A 25172-nucleotide genomic window follows, 5' to 3' on the forward strand; every position below is an offset into this window, starting at 1 on the left:
GGCACATCCCCAATAGGAGGTGTGCAGGAGACTGCTGATCGATGTTTCTCTCTCATCAATGTTTCTAACTCTCTATCCCTCTCCCTTCCTCTCTGTAAAAAAATCAATAAAATGTATTTTAAAAAAATTATTGGTATTCATTGAAATGCCAATTTCTTTTAGAATTCTTTTTATATGGCTTGCTGTGCATATGTTATTATTTTGCCAATTATTAAAAGGTTTAGCCGGGACCGGTTTGGCTCAGTGGATAGAGCGTCGGCCTGCAGACTGAAGGGTCCCAGGTTCGATTCCGGTCAAGGGCATGTACCTTGGTTGCGGGCACATCCCCAGTGGGGGGTGTGCAGGAGGCAGCTGATCGATGTTTCTCTCTCATCGATGTTTCTAGCTCTCTATCCCTCTCCCTTCCTCTCTGTAAAAAACCAATAAAATATATTTAAAAAAAAAAAAAAAAAAGGTTTAGCAGTGATGTCATGTTCTCAGTTATATAAAGAACATACACTGAATTGCTTGAATAGCTACAAAAACTAATAATAATGACACTTCATTGTGCTTATATGTCCAGCATGATTCTATTCATTTTTTTCATAAGCAAGCATGACAATGGAGGTCATTCACATATATTACTTTTCTGTATCCACTGTACCAGTTCCTATTGAAACATTTATCTACAAGCCCTGTGACTTCCTGTACAGAAATTTACTCAAGTTTATTGTACTTTGTAACTTGCTTTGCTCTACTTTTACAGTTATCTTTGTTTTCTCTGCCTTTATTTTATAGAAATTATTTTAACAGTTTATACTTAAGCTTGCTTCTTACTTTTGTGGTCACTGAACCACCATATTCACATTGGCTGTTATGGTTCCCATATCAAGGAGTGAGGCTTTATTTCCCCATGCAGGTGTAGATTTGAGCATTTTGCTGATACTCATACATTTCTATAACGATATAGGATATTTTACTTTTTCTCAAGGGAGGAAGGGGAAGTTTGTGGTGGCCAGAGCACAATTCTTTGGTTCTTTGAAACTTTGAGGTCTAATAAGTTCTCATTTAGCAACATGTGGAGACCCGAATTCTTTTTGGAAGGCCTTTCCTTGGTTATGTGAAAACTATCCTAATGGGCCTGTCATTATAGAAACTGAAGCAAGTTCTCACCTAACCCAATCTTTTGGGGGGAACACCCGTGACATCACAATCTGAAAGCAGAGTCATGCTGAGCAGCCAAGGAAGCTGGTGTGTTAATAGCTGTGTATTTGTTAAGTCATGTTGTAATTTGGCATTCAAGGTAGCTCGGCGTTTTCCTAGATTCCAAATGAATATTTATTAACATGACAGTACATTACAAGTGGTTTAAAATTAGAAAACTTAAAGATAGGATTGAGAACCAGAAATCAAGATAATGGGAGCTCCCAAAGGCAGATGGAATTAATTACCATTTCCCTCTTGATTCCATTTCATCCATAGAAGCAGAAATTTCTCCATGAAAATTTTGTGCAATTTTGAATGACTCAGGGCTCATGGCTCCTTTTGGAGTTTTTGTCCCTTCACAAAAATAAAACTTTTTAAAGATCATAGTTACTGATTTGATGGGAGATTTCATTTGCTGGGAAAGAAAGTAGTTCAAGCTCGTCTATAAAGTCCTTGAGAAATGAATGCACTATTCAAGGTGGATTATATCCCAATGTACACACCCTGACTTGATAGAGTGGCATTAGCTAGAGGTTTCCAAGTTTCCATTCTTTAAATCCGTAAAAGAAAGGAAACCCAGACTCTTCAGTTTAGCTTCTGCATTATCAATAAACTCCTTGGAGGCTCTCTGCAGTGGGAGCCGGGGTGGGCCCATTGGAATCCCAGACACCAGAGTCATGATGGCTTTGGTCTGTGACACTCCAAAACCTATACAGAAAAAATAAAGGAGGCAATGTGACCGGGACTGTCCACTCCACCACAAACACCCGCAAGAAGAGATCACATTCTTACAGTGACTGCTATGACAGCATAAGGTGAGCTAAAAGATGGGAATGTTTCTAGTCAATGCGGCAGACTGAGAAGACAGGGAGTCCCTCTTCCTGCTTCAAATACATAGGAATGCTGGGGGAAAATGTTTTAAACAAATTGACAAGCTATAAAACAAAAGGAAGTAAGACTCAAAGTTAACCTCAAAAGCAAAAAGGAGGCACCAGAGTTATCAGGAATAAAGAGGTCAGAGTAGAGAAGAGCTGAAGCCGAATGGTCCATGAGAATAATCTGATTCAGGGGTATAGTGTTGCTGATCAAATGATAGAGGACCTCATTGCTAGGACAGAATTTACCAATCATGTCTAAGAAGTCCCTGAGAAATGCACTATTTAAGGTAGTTTGTGACTCAATGCTGCTGTTCTGGGCTGGTGTGATAAAGCTGGGGCAGGAAAGCAAGAGGAAGCCTTGGGTCCGTGCATGGTGAAGAGCTGGACTCAAATTCCCTGTGTAAAACTGGTAGCCAGCCTTCTATGAAAAGCAAGAGAAAAAACAACAACCTGGCCCATGGACTTAGGGATGGAGGCGCAGCTCTTGACTTCTGCCTGGGCTGTAGATGGAAAATGACCACATGAAAGAAGTCCCAAGCCCGTGCCATACATGAATGATAGATCCATATTTGCATTATGCACTTGATGTGGAACCAGACTAAGAAATAACCTAAAGATTGGTTAGAACTGGTGAAATTACATGTCCCCGCAGAGGCTTGATGGGACACCTCATAACCTGGAGCACAGTGGGTTGCCCAGAAAACAAGAGTCTCTGAAGAGGCATTCAGTTAAAAATGACAGAGAACAGGAGGAAAAAGAAGCTGCATGAAAGCCAGCAAATGCACGATTAGCAAATTTCACGTCCTGCGAACGGGTACAGAATTTTGAAGGAGACTTCACAGAGGTAAAAGAAAGAACGTAGGAGCCATGGGCTAAGAAAGGGGCATAGAAATAAAGAGTAGGAAGACTTGAAAACAACAACAGCCTAAAAGAAGTACTGGAAATGGAAAATATATAATCAGTGAAACTAAACATAGCTAAAGACAGAATTAGTGATTTTGAAGGTAGATCTCAGGAAATAACCCAGAATAGAGAAAAAGGATGTTTGTTTTCTTAACTGGCTATTGCTTTTGGATCCATGGTATAAGAAATAACTTCCTTTTGCTAAATTAACTTACAGTAACAATTCAGCATTGGGAAGGAAAATACTGGAATGACTAAATAAATAGCATATAGTTTGATGAGTGCAAAATGACCCATGTTTATTATGAATGGTGGGAATAGGGAGCTACCGTCATGATAGGACTACATGTTTATTAAGATAAGTTTCTCTTTGACTAAACCATGAAAACTCAACTCCAACTCCCAAGAAAGTCTGAAATGAGCTTTTTAAGATATGTTCTTTTAGAACATAAAATCTTCAACAACAAAAAAGCACAATAAAAACTATCTTCAAGAGTCCCCTTTTAAAATGCAAATATTCTGGCAAAGTTAATCCTTCAAGCTAATATCTTAGAGCTGTGTTTTGTAAAACTGTTACAGTAATCACTACTGGTATGCAAAACAATCATCTCTACAGGTAAACTTTTAGTTCCTTTAAAAAGTCAATAGTTCAATATCTACTTCAATGTACTTTAAGAACATATAACTATCATACCAAACCCACAATTTTGTAAACAAGTATTGCTTTTAGGGCAAGGAAATAACAATAGGTCCTTAATAGTACTGGTGGCACACAAATATGACAAAAATGAAAGTGGTAAAGCAAATGGGAAACACTGTCTTTAAAGGATTAAGAGAGCTAACTGAAAACTCGGTGAGAATGAGGGAAATAACACATTCTAGGTGCTTCGGGGTCAGGAGGGGCTGCTAGGGTGAGTCAGAAAGGCTCTGAAAGGGAGGTGCAGGAGGTTTGCCAAGAATAAGCCTAAACTTTTCTTGGACTTGACCTAGTTCTCAGGAAAGGCCAGTCTCTTGCAGAAGTGGAGTGAATGGTGGCATTTGTCATGTATCTTAGGATAAGATGTAGGAGACTCTGGAAAGGTTTCTTTACTCAAATTCACTACATTTCCCTCAGATTTTACATTGTCATATTATCCAATCCTCCATCCATTTAAGCTGAGTTGTGTTTATAAACTCTTTCTAAGTTGCAGATACTCTCGGGAGAGCTGTCAGTCATTCACAATTTAGTATGATCTATATTCAGACTGCCTTCCTCCAAGCACTAGGCTGAAGTCAGCGACAGTGTGGTAGTGGAATTTTAATGAGCACAGGCAAGTAAAGGGAGGGAGTGCTGATGGTGCAGGGGAGAAGGAATAGAAAATGGTGTGTGTGTGTGTGTGTGTGTGTGTGTGTGTGTGTGTGTGTGTGTGTGTGTGTGTGTGTACACGTAGAGCAGGGAAGTGAACGAAGTGCTAAAGAGGAGGAGAGAGGTTTGAGGAAGATGCCCACCCCTTCCAACTAGGTTTGCTTCACCATTTTATCAGGTTGGCCCTGAAGGTTAGTATTAGCATTAAAAGGTATTTTTGTTGAACCCTCAAGAGAATGTGATCAAAATGCATCATATCACTTTCTCTGAAACGCTCCGAGAAAGCCCATTTCCCTTAGAGTCCCCAGGAGCAGACAAGCAGGAAACTTACCTAGTTTGACCACAAAGTTGATAAATCTCTGAATACAAAACTGGAAAGGAACAAACAAATCTATAGTCAGTATTACTGAACCGTGATAACAATTTAAAGAACTTAGAGGTCAAGTTACAGAAACCCCAAACCCAAAAGTCCAGACACCTTCGTTTCCTGAAGGTCTGTCAGAGTGGAGAAAAACAGCCAAGTGAGGATGGTTGAAGATTCATCCAGGATATGGTAGGATCTTTTCATACATTTAAGCTTTGTAAAATGGACCCATGCAGATAGGAAGCTCCAGTGACAGCATTGTGCAATAGAGTTAAAGTAGGGAAGACAGCCTTTTAACCCTTCAGGCTCACATAGGTAAACTTAACAGATAGAGCAGTTGTTTCCAAACTGGGGTTACACTAACCTCTGGGGTGTATCTTTCCAAGATACCCAAGGGGCAATTGGCCAAGGCAAAGATTTACGGAAATCAGTTTCTAGATCCTCAACTTCTCAAGTGCTAATTTCTAAAATGGGTCAGAATAAGAATTCATACACAATGGAGGTGTGGGCTGTCCTTTTATGTTTCCCCTTTCACAGTCCTTTTTCTCCCACCTTTGAAAAAACAAAGACAGGCCTCCCACATCACTTCCCTGGGACATCTCTGGGAAGCAAATAAAGGAGCAAATAAAAATGTTGGTATAGGCATCAATAAAGAAAGTGATTCCTCTAACTAATGGATAACAAGTCCTCTATAAAAAATCAGAGGTTTTCAGTTTCTGCTTCCAACACTGCTTTCAGTGTTGCTGTTGTCAGGTGACAGAATTGAGTGGCACTGTGATAAAATTTCTTCCATTCTTAACTAGTAATTTACATGAACAAGGTTTCAGAATAAGTAACAATAGTTACTTATTCTCTAAAAACAAAACCCAGAAATAGTATTGATGCTGAACTTGAACTCGTCTTAGCAGAAAGTAAGATTCATCCAGGATTTCATGAACTAATTCATAAAAAAAAAAAAAAGGACTCCCATCCATCTCACCAAGAGATTTTGCATTTTCAGTAACATTTTACTTTTATGTTTCCATCAATTGTATACTAGTAATAAAAAATTCAATGCAGAATACAATTTTGATATCCAGAGCCTTCCCCTCACACCGAACTATAGCACATCATATTCTCAAGTCTGCATGTTGCTGCTTTTTTTTACTGAACGTACCATGGAGATCTTTCCAGATCTGTACATATAAAACGATCTCATCCTTTGAAAGCGCTGTATGTATTTTCATCGTGTAACTCAAACATAATGTATTTAACTATTTCCTTATAGATGGGTATTTGGGAAGTTTCTATTTTATTGCAGTTATAATAATACTGGAAGGAATATCTTTGTACATATGTCATTTCTCTTAAGTAAATATAACAAATGGAATTTAAGTTCATGAGAATGGCTAAGGTTAGCCCTAATTTGTTACTTGCCTGCCTCTTCACTAGACTGCAAACTCCTTTAGGGCAGAGACGAGCTTTATTGAAATTAAGCACTGGACTTGGCCCTTGGCATACGCATAGATGAGTGAGTGAGACCCACTTGCCTTCCATAAGAAGAAACAGAGAATGCGGTGAACTGATTTCCTTGCCAATACTGTTTTGAGTAGGATGGTTTATTTGAGTGGGACTGAAGGGGGGGAAAAAAAAGAGATAGAAACTGGATCAGCCAGAAAAAAGGAACCGCTAAGGGTCCATATCTCAGCTGGTTCAGAGCTTACTCCATCCTGTGCTTTCCCTGTCTTTCAGCTCGGAAAAGGTTGGAATGTTCAGAAGTAACTCATTCCGGGGGAAACGAAGGAAAAAGAAAACCATGAATGCTAAGGGATGGCAGAGTCCACATAATTCACACTTATTGTAATTTAAAGCAAGCCTTGCCAATATTTAATTTAGTTGCATAACTTCCTAAGTCCCTACCCTGTTCCTGCTCTCAACTTCACCTGGTCTAGGGCTAAACAAAGGTAAATATTTAAATGAGCTATTGAAACTTTAAGTAGGAAGTAGATTTAGGCTGGCTCCATGCTCAGGACAGACCTGCTCTGATCTTGCTTATGCCTTTCATTCCCACTTAGTCTCTTGGGATAGTCCTTTCAGTCACTTTCTTTTTATTTATTTTTTTTTAGGAAATTGCAAGTGTTTATTTATTTTTTATTTTTAATAAATCTTTATTCAGATTATTACAATTGTTTCTCCTTTTCCCCCCCATAGCTCCCCTCCACCCGGTTCTCACCCCACCTTCTGCCTTTACCTCCCCCTCACTGTCCTCATCCATAGGTGTATGATTTTTGTCCTCTCAGTCACTTTCATTAGCCTGAAATCCCTGTGCCTCTTGGCCTCCAAAAGTCTCTCTCTTGTGCCTACTCTATTTCTTTCCAGCTCATTCCATTTACTGAAGTACACTGCTGAGACCGGTGCCACCCAGCAAGGCTCTGTGTTCCCCGGACAGGTAGGCCGTCCTCGGTGTGACTTTCATGGCAGCCACATGTCCCCTGGGCTCCGCCCCATCACACAGGAGCTCCTGCTGCTTTCCTTTCCCTGCTTCAAAGCCAGTGGCTCCTGTTTCCTGCCTGGTGAATGTTTTCCATTCTCAGCACATTTCCAAGCTGAACAGGACTGACCTGCTCTGACTTTGAATTAAGTCTCCCCATTTAAGGTCACCCGCTTCACAGCTTCTGATGGCTTCAGCTGTGACGTCCTCAAGGGGATGGCATGTGGTCCTTTCCCCAGAAATCTATTGCTATTCTTTTGTAGCCACAAAAATATCTTGGACATAAGAGTAACAATAAGGTCATTTCTAGGAGGAACAGAGAGGAGTCGTTCCTGCATGGGGCCTGTCCTGATTAGACAGGTGGGGAGCACGAACAATGGGGACAGGTTTGATTTTCATCAAGACAAAAGGAAGGAACAGAAGAAAAGGAAAGAGAGAGGCAGGGAGGCAATTTTAACGAGGGCAGGTATGGCAGGATGAGAGGGACTAGGAATTGTCAAGTGGGAAAGAACCAAGGCTGTGGTTTAGGTGAAGGGAAGAAAGAGTTAACCTGATAATTCAGGGCTGAAGAGAAGTCCTTCCGTTCATAAGCCTCCAACATCTGGTTTGTCTTTTGTCCCAGGTAGTTATAGGTACTGAAAGAAAACAGCACATACTGTAGAACCAATAACCCCACGGGAAAGGTCCAGATCTTCAAACCCCACTGCTGCTTGCAAGGCACAAGTATACTGAGCTTCCAGAAAGTCTATTTTTAGGCCCTAACCTATTAGAGGGTCAGGTGTCTTCAGTTCTAAGTTTTCCGGCAGCACTAAGCAGTGCCAAGAGGAGGCAGAGAACACCCAAAACGAATGAAGAAAATGAAGAAAAGTGGAAAAGGATAAAATTAGAAAAAAAGGAAAAAAAAAAGAAAGAAAAATGGAGGTGTGTTTAGTAAGGAACCACTGAGGCCCAGGGCACACACAGAGGCGCAGGGCCAGATAAGAGCTGTAGGTAAAATGTGAGTCCTAAAAGCCTTCTGCTAGGAAGTGGATGAAGGAGGCAGCACTGTAAAAGGGGCAAATCCCAGTGGATTACCTAAATCCCTTGACAACTTATACATTTAATGAGATCAGTTTCTAGAAAATGACAATAATAAAATGAGAGGCCATTTATTAAGTGCCTATGATATTTTAGGTGCTTGACATAAATCATGTCTCCTTCTCTCTAAGCCCTGCAAGGCAGGCCTGGCTTCTATGTCACGGTGATGAAATTATGGCTCAAGAAGCACTACAGTTATCACAAAGTTTCCATCACTTCAGGCTGCCCTGTTATAATCCAACAACAACTAAAGTTATTTGATCTGATAAAATGGTCTTGTGGACTAGATAAAAAAACCAAACAGCTCTAACTAGCAATAAAGACAAATCACTAACATCTATAACCAGAAAGATAGGTTATAAAAATTTATAAGTAGAATGTTTCCCCATTGGTTAACGAAGTCTTGTATAGTCAGTCAGTATCAGAAAATGTGCTTATCTTGATGTACCAAGAATAGAATGTCCTTCATGTGTGTAGACACTAGAGTCAACATCAAGGAATTCCAAGAACTTGAAGTTCCTATTATCGTCCGGTAATAAAGTACAAAAAATAAAATATCATAGCTGAGAAAAGTCACTTGTAGGTACGAAACACTCCTAAGTCCCAATATGTACATGGATGTCTGAGGAGGTTCAGAATAGCACATTCAAATCCCAGGGGTCTTAGGTGTGTCCTCAGACAGAGAGGAGCGTGATTCTAATAAAGAAGACGTGAAGTCTAACCAAATGTACTCTCTACTTATAAATTATGTTGACAGAATTAAAATGTCTAATATCAAGGCCAAAACACAAGAGTCAAAATAGTCACAATTTCCAGGGGGAAAACCGTTCCATGGTCAGCAGATGCAGGCATTCGGGTTTCCTTGGTAGAAATGGCCCTACAGGGATGATGGAGGATACAGGCCATCCTGGCTTGTGAACAAGACTATCTAACTCAATTACTCTTCATCAAAGCCATGCTCACCAAGACACGTTGTGAATATTACTTTGCTTCCCCTGTACTTTTCCTGCAGGGAAGAAAGGCACTTTCAGTTAGTGCAAATATTTCAATCCGTCTGCTTGCAGACACATGTCTAATGAATTAGTTTTAACACGTGCAGTTAACTGATCGTATTGCCTGCCTTCCCTGAGTAGGCATGGGGCCACACGATTCTACTTTCCTGCTGCAGCTTAGATAGGATCTTAGGCGGACACTTGACTATCTAGTGATATCCTGAGATGCCATATTTGGGCAGCCACGATTGACCACGTGTGTGTGGAAGCACAGCAAACCCATTTGGAGAGAAAGGGAGGGGGAAATGAGTTTTGCAGAGAGATGCAGAGGGAAGCGTCTCCAGAGGACTGCAGATGGAGAACGAGCTGCCTTGGCTGTTGAGAGCTTTGTAGTTCTGGGTTCTCAAGTTCTTAGACCTGGCTATACTTCCTCCTCTTGAGTTTTATATAATTTCCTAGTTTTTTTTCTAATAATACCTTAGTTCACATGGGTTTCTGTTATGTGTAACCAAATAATTTCTGACCAAGAAATTCTGTGCATGCTCTCAGCTCCTGTGCGCCTGACCTCTCACTGCAACAGAGGCTTCTAATAACGATGGAGTTGCTCAGTCCTACTTAATTCCCTCTCACTGAAGGATTGTGGGGGAGAAAGGCAACTTCTATAGAAAAGGTGTACGTGCAAGAAGTATTACTACTTAGGGGATGAATGCCTCTATGGGGGGACTTGACATTTATACATTTGTACGTGGATAACCACTGGGGAAAATCGGTCCTGCTTACCTGCCCACTGCTCCCGTTGCTCCCATCACCAGAGCACTCAGCAGTTGCTAATCAGAAACAGACAAAGAATATTTATTTTTATGAAAAAGAGAAGATGCTACTGATAAGCAGCTCCATAAATGGTTTTGGAGGGAAACTAACCTGTGAGATATGCCAAAGGGTGCCTTACCTCATCCACCCCAAAAAGGAAAGCAAACTGTCGCTGGCGATTCTGATCAACACACTGTCCGAAGTCTAAGAGGTCTGTGTCGCTAAATTTCAGCCCTTGGAAGGTGGGGATCTTCTCCTGAATCCCATCCAACAGCTCCTCAGCACGAACTGCTCAAAACAATGAATGCCTCATGAATCTTCACACCTCCAGTAAATACCAAATAACATCTCATGTAGCCCTTCCCATCTGCATTGAGTTTCCAGGAGCTTTGCTCAGCCTTAATTGACCGCAGGTTGGACATGGCCACTTGTCCTCACCTAGCAAGTCCTATGTATTTGTCAAATTATAGCTCCAAGTCTCCCGTTCCTTGAAGACTATCAATGCATACTTATAGAGCACAACTTCTATTTTTATGGTTAAGAAAGAAAGAAATGGAATTCAAAAAATAAAACATTTCATTTAATTGTAACAGTCTTCTTACTGGACAAGTATAGTAACAATCAAAGAAAGCTATAAGAAAGGCAAGAAAAGGTCAGAGTACCTTCCTATGTACCAGGCACTGAGAATACAGTAGGATACAAGGGTAGACAGTCCTGTCCTAGTGGGGCTTCTGGCTGTGTCTTCCTGTGTAAGAAGGAGGGGTGTGTGTGATAGACACAAGGTGTCTGCTGGGAGTGCCCAGGGGCCAACTCCTCTCTCATACTTAACTTCCATTATCAGGTGGTGTCACTGATTGAAAAGGGCTGACTTCATTTTTGATCAGAGTGACTTATTTTGGAGCAGTTGGAACTGTCCAGTCAACAGCGTTATGCTTTTTTGACATGGGGTGGGTGGGGAGGAGTGGGGTTCTTAGTGCAATAGGGTAAGATGTGAGAGGGGGAGAGAGTGCAACATGGAAAGAAGCAGGCAGCACTTACTCTTTACCCCTGTCAAGGCAGGGATGTGATAGTAATAGAATGGCAGTGCCGGGGCAGCAGCAGCCACTTCCTTCAGGAAAGCAATGAGGCCACCTGAAAGAAAGCAGGAAGAGTCAGGATGTGAACATGTGTAAAACACTGGCTTTCCCTGGTAGGTGGACCAGCTCATGAAATGCAGCCATCCTTTTCGGAAGCCGGAAATTCTTGGCCCCTCTTACCAACCCTGAGATTGCTTCCTGCAATGTCTTGGCAACGCACTTCATTGGAAGTTGTATTTTCCTTTCTGTGGAAAGGCCAGAGTAAGATACTCACTTTCCTACTATTTTAAAGTACTGTTAAAATACTTGTATGGCCCAGCCAGTGTAGCTCAGTGAGCGTCTACCTATGACCTGGGAGAGCATGGTTGGATTCCAGGTCAGGGCACATGCCCAGGTTGTGGGCTCGATCCCAGGAGGGGGTGTGCAGGAAGCAGCCAATCAATGACTCTCTCTCATCATTGATGTATCTATTTTTCTCTCCTTCTCCCTTCCTCTCTGAAATAAATAAAAAAGTATTTTTTTAAAAAAACAGTGGTGTGAACCTTCCCACCTATTAACAGCAGCTCATAAAATACTCTTACAAAAATGAGAATCCCATCAGGTAGGACTCTGGTCCTCTTACCCTAGAGGGGCTAAGTGTGGTCAGTGAACAACAAAGACTTTGCGTTAGGATCAGAATGAGAAAGTTATAACTGAGGAAATTCTACAACAAAAGGATAAGCAACATCTGCTCAAAGAGGGAGTTATAAGAGTAGCTGCACATCCCACAATAATTCAACCAGAGTTGGGTACTTTTTCCTTTTGGGGAGAAACCCAGGTATATCAGAAGAGAGCTCACTTAGTTTACTTAGGAACTGGGACCTTACATCATCCAATGTGAGCTTCAACTGCAATATTGCTGCAGATAATAAATAAATCCAGCAGAATTGCTTTCCATAAGACTGGAGAATGGGAGAGAAGCTTATATTCTCCACCTGAATACTGTAATGATGTATTATCTATGATGAATATTTTGGACAGAAGTGTTATGTATAATTTGTTTTTTTTCTCTTGTCTCTTTTGAGAAAAGTATTCATGTAAACAAATTTACAGCCATGTGGAAAAAAAAAAAGCTTTACAAATTGTTAACTTTAAATTCCCAAAATAGCAGTATTTAAATTACTTTATATTAACAATATATTAATAGGTGGTATTTCATGATAATTTCAACCCATTATACATTTAGTATGGATTTATTTAATCATGCATGCAAATAACATCTTGTCTGTTTCTAATCTTTTTAAAATTTGTATTTCTTTTTTTTTTCTGATCAAAAGGATTAAAAAGACTCAGGGTACTTGGAAACCACAAATGGTTTTTAATTGAGGAAAACCATTGTAGAAGAGGGAAAAACAATGCCTTGATATTTTGGAAGACACTAGATGTGCCTGTGAAATTTCTTTTCAAATTCATCACTCTCTCAACCTTGCATAGAACATGTAATCTCAAAATGCTCAGTAGTCATATTCCTCTTTTTTTGAGAATAATGGTCCCAAACTTTGCCATGGGACTCTGACACTCTGCACAACTCATACAACAAGGAGTGGACACCTGATCTACACACAGGCACCTATAGGTTAACCTGAGCTTGGTGGATGATCCAATCAGATTACTTGGCAAAAGAGCTGAAATCCTTTAATGAAGTCTTTTCTTTTAAAGATCCCAGGAGGCCCAACTATTCTGGAGAACTGCAGTACTATTACAATGTCATGCATCTAGTCTATAAAACTTTACTTTCATGAGTTAAATATAACCATTGAGAACGAAGGCAAGAAGTAGTAGACTGCATGAGGTGCTGTGCATTTAGACCTAATTACCTTTGTCCTGTGGCTTGAGAAAGAAAGGTGCAATGACAGCGATGCCGTCGGCCCCTATTTCTGCTGCATGTTTGGCCTTTAAGAGAAGAAAGAAGACCCTTATGGATCTGGTCACAATTCTGATGTGAATAGGTGTGAGGGTTTCCCCACACCACAAGCAATCCTCTGACACTAGCTGGGTAGCCTACGATTCAACTCAACTCCGACACTCTCTACCTGGACATCGAGTCAGATTCCAGATGTTGAGGGCTCAGTCCCCTATCCCCCTGCCCCCACTTCAGATTCCAGTCACCATCCCAGGTTATCACCTGTGCTTTTGACTCACTGGCTATAGATTGGAAGTTCTAACTACCCAATCCTTGGGTTGATTAATTTGCTAGAGTGGCTCTCCCAGATGGACCTACCATACATACCAGTTCTTGGGACTCCTTCAAGCTCAGGGCTCCTACATGAATTACCACTTGATCCAACCTGCAAAAGAGAAGGCACAGTTGTGTTAGGAACAAAAATAGAATATTGGGGACTAACTATAGCTATAAGAAATATTAATCATGCTCTATTAACCATGATTGCCTTGTTCTGATTAAAGAAAGGACATTCTAACATGGGAGTTGTACGCCCCCAGGACTTGGGAATCAACCTTGGACCTGGGAGTCAACCTTGGAATGTGATCCATTCTCATTCAAGAACTGCCTAATATCATAGAAAGATTAACAACCCTGTTGCCCAAACAATGGAGTCCCTCCTCAGCCCACATTGCCTACTTCCCCATGTAATCTTTGTCCTACCCAATATAAGCAGCTGGCTTATGGGGGCTGCAGAGCAGATTTTTTGTGGATGACCTGCTGCTTTCCTATACTGCCAACAGTATTGGAATAAATGCTCATATATAATTCAACCTTGTCTCCGTTTAATTGGTTCAAGTAGTGACAGGCAGCCTGGACCCATTGGTTGTCTGGTTTCAGTTGCATCATCTGAAGTTGATGACAACATAGAGGGGTTGCACTATTTTGGTCTGTGCCGGTTTTAGCAATTAGCCAATCACTGATTAATTTCAATTTCATGACTATCAAATTCTGTAGTGGCCTATTTATAATTAATGTAACAGGCTTTAAAAAAAGAATGTCCAGAGAATAAAATTTAAGGTTCAACTGAGAAGAATTTTGAAACCAATAACTGATTAATCAACACTTGAGTACTTTTTTTGACAAAGCATTGTTTTAGATGTGGTATTTGATGGTGATTATATACATAAAGATAGGTGTAAAACTTAGATTTTTGTTTTTGTTGTTGTTGGAGATAGAAATAAAGAGGTCCCTCAAAGAGTACAATCAGGAACTAGCCATATGAGAAATGAATTCACTGTAAAAAGCTTTTTCCAATCTTGTAAGTCCCTAGAATTTGGCCCTAAGAGGTTTTCTCAGAGACTCCAATGTTCATCTTTAGAAGTGCTCCATGTGGCCCCTGGGGAAGAGGCCACAGAGACTGGTCTTCTCAGGATAGAGATTAACAAAATCCCACAGTGAATCCAGGTGTCCCAGCGAGTCTCCTGAGGGACTCTGAATGAGACAGACCCCATCCTCATGGGAGACACTGCATTTCCATTTAGGCCCAATCACTGCATCCTGCACTGATTCCTGAGTTGTTCGGTCTTGGGTAAAATGGGATGTGATATGATTGGGTTTGCATTGTTAAAAGATAAGACTTTTGAAAGGAGAAAAGAAGCTGACTGACCTGTTTGACTCCTACCTGTAACTTTATTGCATGACCTCCTTGTCCCTGTTAACTGGCTTAAGTTAAAGCAATCATCCATTTCCTGCTCCCCTCCACCCTGGTGCTAGATGCGGCTAGAGAAAACCACCGTATGGCTTGAATACAAACTTGTCATTTCTGATTCAGGAGAAGGAAGCTCCAAAAGGCCTTCTGGTTGACCTGCCTTACTTGCCTTTCCAATTTCCCTGCAGTGGCTACTCCAAATCTTCACTATTCTCCTTAAGCTCTAAATTCCACCCATTTCCTTGTTCTGGGCAGATGTCTTCACTTCCTAGAAGCATGAATTTCTCAGTAGAAGAGCCAGAAGCCCAGCAGAGTCAGTCACTAGCACCTTCCCCCTTTCCCCCCTAGTCCAGGGCCAGGTAACCCAAGAGGAGGGCTTGGTAGATAGATGAGAGGCAGGTTCCAGTTTCTGGGTGGGATCTCTGAGAGCCAGGCATGTCTTGAAGCCTGGCTGCCCTTCCATTCAAAGAAGGGCGCTCCTCTGCCTGGGTTCCTCATCCATGTGCTAGGATCCCTGGGTCCCTGTTCATTGTCCCACAAGCTGACCTTGAGCCTGACTTGTGACAGGAAGACAGGGAGGCTGTGTCATCGAGGAAGAGCCGCTGGCGATACAGCTCTGACAGATGAGTGTTTTTATCGGGGTGGAGCCACTCACTTGTTCCTCCCTTTTGTCACCCACTCCTCTGCGACCCGGCGGCGCTCTGAGATGCTCAGAGACAGGCCTTCTCCCGTGGTGCCATTCACTGTTCCAAATAAAGAGGCAGTCAGTGGGACCAACCAATACCTTATACTCATCCAACATCAACAATGGGGGTGGGGGTTGGGGGTAGGGTCAGCAATCTCTGCTTAAGAGGGAGTAATAGGGAGAAACAGCAGAGGATCCACTCAGGGAGGGACAATGCCATTTTCCATTTTCACCTCCGACTCAGTCTTTTTTCCTCCTTCACCTTGTCTAAAGTAGCAGGAAGGTGAATTCTGACTTACAATTACAAATTTGTCAGGGACAGAGAGCAAAGACAAGGATAACTACCTGTGTTTTAGGCAAGTCTCCAACACACCACCCAGTTTGATATTTGGGCTTGAATGGCAGGGCAGTCAACACCCTCCAGTCCTGGGATGTCAGGGCATGCCCCACTGTCTGCAGTTTGGCATGGGAGCACTCTAGGACAATTTACTTTTTAAAATATATTTTTGTTGATTTCAGAGAGAAAGGCAGTGGTAGAGAGAGATAGAAACATCAATGATGAGAGAGAATCATTGACCGGCTGCCTCCTGCACACCCCATACTGGTGATTGAACCCGCAACCCAGGCATGTGCCCTGACCGGGAATCAAACTGTGACCTTCTGGTTCTTAGGTTGATGCTCAACCACTGAGCCATCTCAGCCTGGCTAGGACAACTTACTTTTTTATAATTATTCAAAAGAAAGCACCAGGATGTTACTGTTTCCTGTAGCAAGCACTCTTACATATTCACTTCTCACAGCAGCCCTGCCAATTACAAATAATTCTTCCCATTTACATATGAAAACGTGAGGCTCTGAATCACTAACTAATCCAAGTTTGAATCCAGATCTCTGTGATTCCAAAACTTTCCCTTCTAGCAAAGTCTTCTCTTAATGGATCACAGAAAGGATGCAAATGGCCCAGGATCCATCACTGCGCCTAATGCACATGGCAGCACGCTGGCTCTCCAAACACCAGCACTCAGCTGGGACAGAGGAGGGTGGGGGGCCAGGGGAAGCTGGGAAGAGTGGTTCTGTCATCAGGTTTTGGTTGTGACATGTGGCCTGACCACCTTTTCACAGACGTTGAACCTGCTCTGATTATGACCACGGTGCCTCCAATTTTGAAGGGGACCGTTGGTAGAGCAGCAGCTCGGGGCCAAGGTGTAGTGTTCTATCCAAGGGGCTGAGGCCCAGAACACAACACAAGGGGCAGGGTAGTCACAGGTGAGTATACTAGTAGTTGTCAGGCTTAAAATGTTCAGGGTCTGATTTTCCTAATTTCTGCCATATGAATAAATGAGGATAACCGGTAGACCTGTAATCCCTTTATGTGCTGCAGTTAGAGTCTTTCTTTCTTTCTTTCTTTCTTTTTTTAAAAATATATTTTATTGATTTTTTACAGAGAGGAAAGGAGAGGGATAGAGAGTTAGAAACATCGATGAGAGAGAAACATCGATCAGCTGCCTCCTGCACACCTCCTACTGGGGATGTGCCCGCAACCAAGTTACGTGCCCTTGACCGGAATCGAACCCGGGACCTTTCAGTCCGCAGGCCAACGCTCTATCCACTGAGCCAAACCGGTTTTGGCTAGAGTCTTTCTTACACATACAATAGGAAAGGTCTGGGTGAGGAGAGAAGAAAGCCCATTCTTAAGAAAGAGAAGCCTGGGCCTAGCCAGGTGGCTCAGTTGGTTAGAGCGTTGTCCCATACACCAGTGTTGGGGTTTTGATCCCTGCAGGGCATGTACAAAAATTAACCAATGAACGCATAAATAAGTGGAACAACGAACATTAATGTCTCTCTCCCTCTTTCTCCCTTTCTCTTTCTCTCTAAAATCAATAAATAAAAATTTAAAAAAAAGAGAGCGAAAGTGAAACCTGAGTTTTGTTATTCCACTATCACTTCTTGACCGAATAGGCTTGGGCAACCTAAATAATATACCTGAACCATTGATTTTCTTCCAGTGGGGGTAAAAACAATACCTTTTCTGTTGTGAAGGCACACCACGAAATTAGATAATCTTTAGAGTTGCTTTTTAGGTCTAAAATTGATGAGTCTATAAATTCATACATTTGACATGGCTTAGCCAGGCTCACTCATAACCTATGACACAATGACACTGTGACCTCCTGGCTACTTTCTAAGAACTGAGCTAGAGTTATGGACTGAGCTAAAGTTATGTAGAGAACTCTCTAAAGATGACTTACCAAAAATATTTTTCACTCCCTGTTTTTCCACAAGATAATCCACGTACTGACCAATGACTGAAAGGTTGATTTCTCTAAAAGACACAAGAAAAAAAATAGGAAAAAAATGTATATTTAGTCTTTTTTAGAATATTATTCAATCAGTTCCCCAAGTCTGTCACCTTCTCTCTGTTGGTAATAGTTTTTATTTGTTTTTTAAAAATATATTTTTGCTGATTTCAGAGAGGAAGTGGGGGAGAGAGAGAGAGAGAAACATCAATAATGGGAGAGAATCATTGATCAGCTGCTTGCTGCACACTCCCCATTGGGGATCTAGCCTGCAACCCAGGCAGGCATATGCCCTGACTGGAAATCAAACCATCACTCCTGGTTCATATTGACGCTAAACCACTGAGCCATGCCGGCCAGGCTGTTGTTAATAGTTTTTAAAATCCTCCTAGTCAATTGTGAAATTCCTAGCCTCCTCTGAATAATTCCTGTTTTCTTGTTTGTTTTGTTTTCTTCTGTCTGGTGGTTTCTCTGCTCAGCCACTTGTTCCTCACTTACGTGAGCAAAACACTATTAATCAACGAAGACCTTACATTTCATTATTAAAAAATCATCACAAATAATATTCAAAAAGAAGTTACTGAATCATCATTTTTTCTTTTTGGGAAGAGTGACGTTTGGGGGCATGGTTAAATGAGGACATTTTCTACGTGGTGAGAAGCAATCATTTATTAGGCTTACAAAATAGGAAAATTCAATCTTACTAAATTTAAGAATTTTAACACTTAATAGTTCTGACAACAAATGACAGCATAACTCCACATGTATTTGCTAGTTTGAAGTCGAAGAGGATTACCAGCTGGAAAGGAACTTTGCCTCTCACAGTGAGGTCAGCAGCACCTGAGGGAGTCTTAGAAATGCAGAGTCCCAGGCCCCACCCAGTCCTACCCAGTCAGAATCTGCATTGTAACAAGATCCCATGTCATCTGCATGCGCTCTGCAGAGTACTGACCTTGGAAGCTGATGCTTAAGGCAGTAAGAGCTCTTCTCCTCAAAATCGTATTGATTATGAAATCTAGAAACTGACTCAAACACAAGTCATATAAAACCATCTGTTCTCAATCAAAATAGAGGCGGGGCAGATGGTGGCCGGAGAGCGAAAATACGAAGGAGAACCGTGGGGCAAGTCTGTGTTAAATGTTGTGAAAATGTGAATAAGGTTAAAATTAAATTAGGATTCTCTGGCCCCACTGACAAAAATGCAAATGGCGCCCTAACTGGTTTGGCTCAGTGGATAGAGCGTCGGCCTGCAGACTGAAGGGTCCCAGGTTCAATTCTGGTCAGGGGCACGTGCCTTGGTTGCGGGCACATCCCCAGTGGGAGGTGTGCAGGAGTCAGCTGATCGATGTTTCTAACTCTCTATCCCTCTCCCTTCCTCTCTGTAAAAAAATCAATAAAATATATTTTAAAAAATGCAAATGGCAGCCAGCTAGTACTTTATGTTCAAAACAAAACAAACAAAATCTGATGCGTAGAGAAAATGAAGACATCAAAGGGTATTGTCAAATGGAATGGGAACAATAGACCAAAACAAGGAATTCACAGACAATCACTGCCCACAACATGCAAATGACAGCCAGCCCCCTGCTTGCCCTTGAGAGCAGGTGCGCCTCCAAGGGGAGCAGACTCCCTCCATAATGGCTAATATACAGTTATCACTACCTCAACCCTCCTGCCCCACTTGCTTAAATGCCAAATCCTGGCCTCTCAGATTTCATAAGTGGGGAGGCTCCCTGAATGCATGACAGGAATAAATTTAGGTTGCTCTTACTGAAAGGTAAGATGGGTGTGTTATCTGCCTAGAAAGTCCATCTCAGGACCCACATTTAGGTCAGCTTAACTTCTTGAAATCGCTCTGTGCCTTGGGCATTTCTGACCACTTAGAACCATATCTTTATAATATCCCAGCTCCTTGCTGCTTCCATCAGCTCTTCCCCACTTGGGATAAGCTCTGAGACACAGGAACAATCAGTAGGGGCTTTGTTTGTGTTGACACGAACTCTGGTTTTGACCAGTGATGTCCCTCTACTGATGCAAACAGCCACAGAACAGCTAGCTCCAGCAGAGCCAGAGGACTTCTGAATCACAGGGCAAAAACTGGGAAGAACCTGGCTGGGTGATAGCCTGTGTTGGAGTTACGGGTTCAAACACAGTGGCTCCTGGACCCTTTCACCACCTCCCCAGTCCCACCATTAACTCAAAGACTCTGACAGAAGCACTGTCTTTTTCACCAAGGAGAAGCGAGAGCCCTGGCCTAGGCCTGGTAGGCGCTGTGCATTCTTTCGCTTTAATCTAATACCTTCTCATTTGGGAAAGGAAGCTGGAGAGCTCGTTTACATTCTCAGGAATCCTTACTGAGAGAAACTGACTTACTCCATCTGTTAGTGTGTATGTGTGTCTCCCCAAAGTGGACTCCTAAGCTCAGCAGAGACCTCCACCACCACGGGGGCCTTGAATAGCCAGGCCAGCCCAAATGCTTGGCACTGTTTCAGGCTCCAATGAAATGCTCAAGCATTACTGCTGTTATTGCTCTGCAGTGACGAAAACCAGAAATACCCCACACCCTCAGCCAAGTCCACAGTCTCTTTTATTATAAACATGAATTATTTATGCTGCAGTAAGAACTTCCTGATGGTGCCTTTTATACCTTGCAACCCCTGGTCTGCACCAGGCACAGCATAGATGCTCAACATCTACAAGTGTCTCCCTCCACCTCCCCCACTCTTTTAGGCCTGGATGGTTGACAGGCAACAGCAATTTCACTCAGGTTAGGGCTGCCACTGGGTGACAGATGACCTAACCCTCCAAGAAAGTTTGCTGCTTCTTATAAAATGCTTCTAGCCTACAGGAGTGATACTAATGGTGGGATTTCTGGGGCAGTGGCAGAGTCACCCAACATGTTCTGAGACTTATGACCTTTTGAAACTTTTAAATCCCCTTAAAGAGGTCAGAGGTTGAAAAGGGATGGCCCCCAAATGAGTTTTGTTGACTTTCATGATGTTAAAAAAATTATTTTATCTGAAAAGTCAGAAGATCTAACAAGGCCAGGCCTATTTCCATACAGCACCAATGGCTGGGGAGCACAGTGGCTGCCCGCATGGAGGCACAGAGCCCCCGTTCACCGCAGGGACTTCAGGTCCCTGTCTGACTGCAGATGCAAGTCCGAGGCCCTTGGCAGGATGCCGTGGCCCCAGTCACAAGAGAGCCCGGTGAAATCACCCCGAGCTGCTACCATATTTGTCACAAGGGCACCCGAATCGCAGGGCTAGGGAGGTAACAGGATAATTCTCTCTGGGGACTTCCCTCCCTTCCCTGCTTTCCCACCTACTCTACCTCCCCACGGTATCTGGGTTCATGTCCATGGCTGCAGGCACTGTGTCAGTTACCAAGAAGTCACTAGAGAGAAGGAAACAGAGAGAATGAATTATTCTTCTCCTCACTAGCTGTTTGGGGCTCAGTGCTCATGGAGGTGAGAGGGGGCACCAGCCAGGTCACTTGAAAAAGCTGGACCGGGTTTTTACTGCACCTTCTCTTCCTCCGGGAACCTCAAGAACACAGCTCACCAGTAGTCTCGGGGGAGACTGTCCCGGAACCAACCCCATGCTTCCTGGAGTCATTCTTAGTCTTAACTCCAATTTAATATCTTAATTTCAGTTCCCATGGGTTCAGATTCTTTGCCTTAGGTCCATGATTATATTTTAAATAAAAGTATTTAACTTTTTTTCTTATTACAGAAGCTATATCATGTATTTTAGAAAATACACACAATAAGAAAGGAAAAAATAAACCACTCAGGATCTCCCTGGAGATGATTACTCTTATTAGTTTGATAGTTTTCTGTTCACAAATACACAACATAGTATTTTCTTAAGTAAATATAGGCATATTATACAGTATTGTAATATTTTTTCACAGCATTTCTAAATTGACTATTTCCCCACCTCTTCAGATACTCTGTTACTATACTGGCTACACAGCATTTCATTGTATAAATAAACATAATTAATTTAGCTAATGCTCTATTCTTAGACATTTCATTTACTTACAAACTCTGTAAGAGGAGAGACCTTTAATCACATTATTTCTAACCACAAATCGAGGCCCTGAGTGGTGAACTAGGAAACCACACGTAGACTGTACCGATCTCTTCTCTTACAGTATAAGGATAATAGAGTTTTCTGAAGTGTCTTTTCAGAGGAAAATCCCTATTACTGTGTATTTCCTCTCCTGGCACACAATACACAGGAAAGACTCTGTGTAAACAGAATCAAGAGGACAGGCAGGCACTTTTCACAATGGGCATGATCTGGCGTGCATGTCGGGGGATCTGACATTCCATGTTTTTTGCCTTTCACCTATATTTTTCAGCCTTTGAAATCAATGGAAGTTAAGTGTGCTTTTGGCAAAATAACTACTTGATTACTTCGAAGCTCCTTCAGCAGAGATGTGGGCAGGGATTATGTCAGCCCCACCGTGCCAGGGCATGTTCTGGGCATATGGGTCACAGTCTCCCAAACACAGGAAAAAAAAGCCGGTAATCTGTACAACTTCGACGCCAGCAGGCCAGGCCCTTTCTGACTGGGGTAATGGGTTTTGTTTTACTAGAGAATGTGGGGAAGATTCCCACGGTGAAGTCAAGGGCATTCGAGGGAGAAAATACAACTTTTTCCTTGACATTGTAGCCAATCTGAAATGGACTTTCTGTTCTAATGACTGTGCTTGCCTGAAGGAAAAAGTGACTTCCTGAAGCAATGAAGGAAAGCAAAAGTCTTTTACTCCAGTGTAGAAATACTGGTAGACAGTATTGGGCTGGGTAGAGACTTTCCTTTCTGGCTATGTGGCTGGGGGCAAGATCTTTGGGATCTTGGTTTCATTCAATGTAAAAATAGGGATGGTAGCTGTCACAGACTTGTTGTGAAGATTAAATTGGAACATGTACATTAAAATGCCCAGCATGATTGACACACGGTGTTTAGCCAATCCGTGTTAGCTCCTTTCCCTCTGTTTCCTTGACCATTAGCATTAATCATCCCTGTAGTATATTCACTCATGAAAGACCAAAATTCACCACACACTGTGCTAGATGCTGAAGATTCCAAGATAAATAAGATACATGCTCCATCCTTCAGTACTGCCTGGTACTCGAGAAATATCTATTGAATACGGTGAGATCACTCAGAGCCTCCTGGAAGACAGGCATGTAACAAACAGTTTACTGTAACACTTACTGTAAACAAGTAATTCTGATGGAAAATGGTGTGCACAGACAGGGTGCTGTGGGATCACAGGGGAGGGATCTTCTTTTTAGGGAAACTGGGGAAGAATCACCAAAGGATGGTTTTGACAGATGAAAAGAAGTGTTCAAGTGGAGCAGAGAAAGGAGAGGATGCAGTAGAAACAGGCAGAGGGAACAGAGCGTGGAAAGGCACAGAGGAAGGAAGGGTATGAAGAGTTTGGGGGAAATGGAAGTGTAGCAGGATGGGTAGACTGTACAGGACTTCCTCGGTCATCCCAGAGGGTCTCTAGGCTTTCACCTTTCACCCAGCTCATTCAGATCCTATGCAGTAGGCTCTGCAATTCTGCATTTCTAGCAACTTCCTATGTGATGTTAGAGAAAATGGTCCACGGATTATAAAATGAGTTGCAAGGCTTAGATTCAACAGAGATTCTTAAAGAGGAGAGTGACATGATGGCATTGGTTTTCCACGAAGCTCACTGGGCTATGCATGGTGTGGAGGAGAAACCAGAGTTACAGGTATTTTATTCATTCTTCCTTAGTGGGGATCACCAAGATATCCCCGAGGACATAGCATCAGAGGACTGCAGACTCCCAGAATTAGAATGGCCCTTCAAGATAATGTGTTTGGACTTCCTCTCTTTACATAATATGAAAGGGAACTTTTAAAAGGTGACCGGACGGCCCCAGGGTCAAACAGCTAGCTGGTGGCAAAGCTGGAGGTTAACAACTCAGACAATCTATTTAACATGTTCTTTTTGCCAAATTCCCCAGTTAAAGACATCAAATTATATCCGGAGAGTTGATTAGGTAATGAGAATGCCTTAGAATCATGAAGAAAAAGGAGGCAGGGGAATAAATAGTTCTTGTTCAGCCAAGAATCATGGAGGCCATGGTATACAGTACGAGCCACGTAGGAAAACCCCACGATGGCAGGTCACCAGGCAGAATGTCCAGTGTGAGACTCCATGTGACCCTTCTTTTTGTCCCATCTCTTGGAAACATGTCGGGAGTGCAGATTCCCTTGGGGGCAAGTAAGTTAATACCCAGCTGCTCCTGGTGGGTGCTCCAAACCTGCTTTGTATGTATGGGAATGTTTGGACGGAGCAGGTGGTGGGAGAATAGGGAATCCACATAGCTCATGTGCCTACAATGCGCTGTGTACATTTTATTTTTTAAAAGTGTTTTTATTGATTTCAGAGAGAGGTTGAGAGGGAAAGAAACATCAATGTGAGAGGGAATCATCAATTGGCTGCATCCTGCATTGATGCCCACAACCCGGACATGTACCTTGACCTGACATGGAACTGTGACCTCCTGGTTCATGAGTCGATGCTCAACCACTAACCCACACCGGCCGGGCTGCTATATACATTTTGAATGTACTAATTTAATTCTTAACAAGTTTCTTAAAAAAAAAACACATTCTTATTTTGATTTGAATTGATGAAAAAAGAGGAAATAGTGAAGTGGAGGCAGGAGGGCCAGAAGTATTTGAGAAATGGAGAAGGAACCAGCAGAGCAAAGTTATGTTAGTAATCTCCTATACATGGGGCCTGCTGCCACAGGAAAATAGCAGAATAGGGAGGAAGAACACACTGACACTCTCAATGGGTCCCAGATGATTAAAAGAGACTGTTTTAGAAAGTCACTTCTAGGCTAACGGGTCTGATTAAAAAGATTAAAGTAGCAGAGACCAGATGCAGTGTTTTGAGTTTGCAAACAGGAAATAAATTCTGCCTGCTCATGCAATCACATGTCCTCTGTTTTATCTGTCCAGCAAGTGGCTGACACAATGAGAAGGAGCTGACTTCAGTCTTTCTTAAAACTTGTGGAAAGGGAGAAGTAAGAGAAAAAAAACAACACACCAAAACCAATGCTACTAACCACTGAGTAATCTAAATGGCATCTCAGCAAAAGTTTTAGTTAGACTTAGCAAAGATGTGAATTTTCATGAATCTTAGAAGCTGGAATTCTTGAATTCACAATGTTCTAAAAGGAAAACTGTAATATGGACAACTTTTATAACAATAAAAGTTAAAGAAATTTCATCTACTTTAAAGGGGTAGGGTTAATGTTTACAAATTCAGCAACAGAAGACCAAAAATAAGTAAGAGCCTTATTTAAAGATATCTTAAATTCATCTTCCTTTTACGCCAGGTCTTATGCCACAAAAGCAGTTCAAACTTATGGATCTAAGTGCATATTGATCCTATGCTAAG

At 42.1% G+C, this 25172-nt stretch overlaps 1 protein-coding gene across 6 annotated transcripts in view; it reads right to left on the reverse strand.

Annotated features, from left to right (window-relative positions):
* Positions 1-1229: 1229 nt before the first annotated feature.
* Positions 1230-25172, reverse strand: part of NPL (N-acetylneuraminate pyruvate lyase) — a 28839-nt gene continuing 4896 nt past the window's right edge. For 3 of the 6 annotated variants that reach the window (XM_080648313.1, XM_080648314.1, XM_080648315.1), the window contains exons 3-12: positions 17667-17740; positions 15388-15475; positions 13370-13427; positions 12957-13032; positions 11063-11155; positions 10164-10312; positions 9995-10041; positions 7696-7780; positions 4643-4682; positions 1230-1893 (exon numbers count right to left, since the gene is read on the reverse strand). In XM_080648313.1, the coding sequence (XP_080504439.1) occupies positions 1709-1893; positions 4643-4682; positions 7696-7780; positions 9995-10041; positions 10164-10312; positions 11063-11155; positions 12957-13032; positions 13370-13427; positions 15388-15475; positions 17667-17740 (895 nt within the window). In that variant the 3' untranslated portion in view covers positions 1230-1708. Of the gene's footprint in view, positions 1894-4642; positions 4683-7695; positions 7781-9185; positions 9229-9994; positions 10042-10163; positions 10313-11062; positions 11156-12956; positions 13033-13369; positions 13428-15387; positions 15476-17666; positions 17741-25172 lie in introns of all 6 variants that reach the window. The other 3 variants (XM_080648316.1, XM_080648317.1, XR_013959438.1) reach the window with 2 other exon arrangements.

This window comes from Plecotus auritus (genome assembly GCF_963455305.1).
Source record: "Plecotus auritus genome assembly, chromosome: 12".
In the NCBI taxonomy this organism is placed as follows: domain Eukaryota; kingdom Metazoa; phylum Chordata; class Mammalia; order Chiroptera; family Vespertilionidae; genus Plecotus; species Plecotus auritus.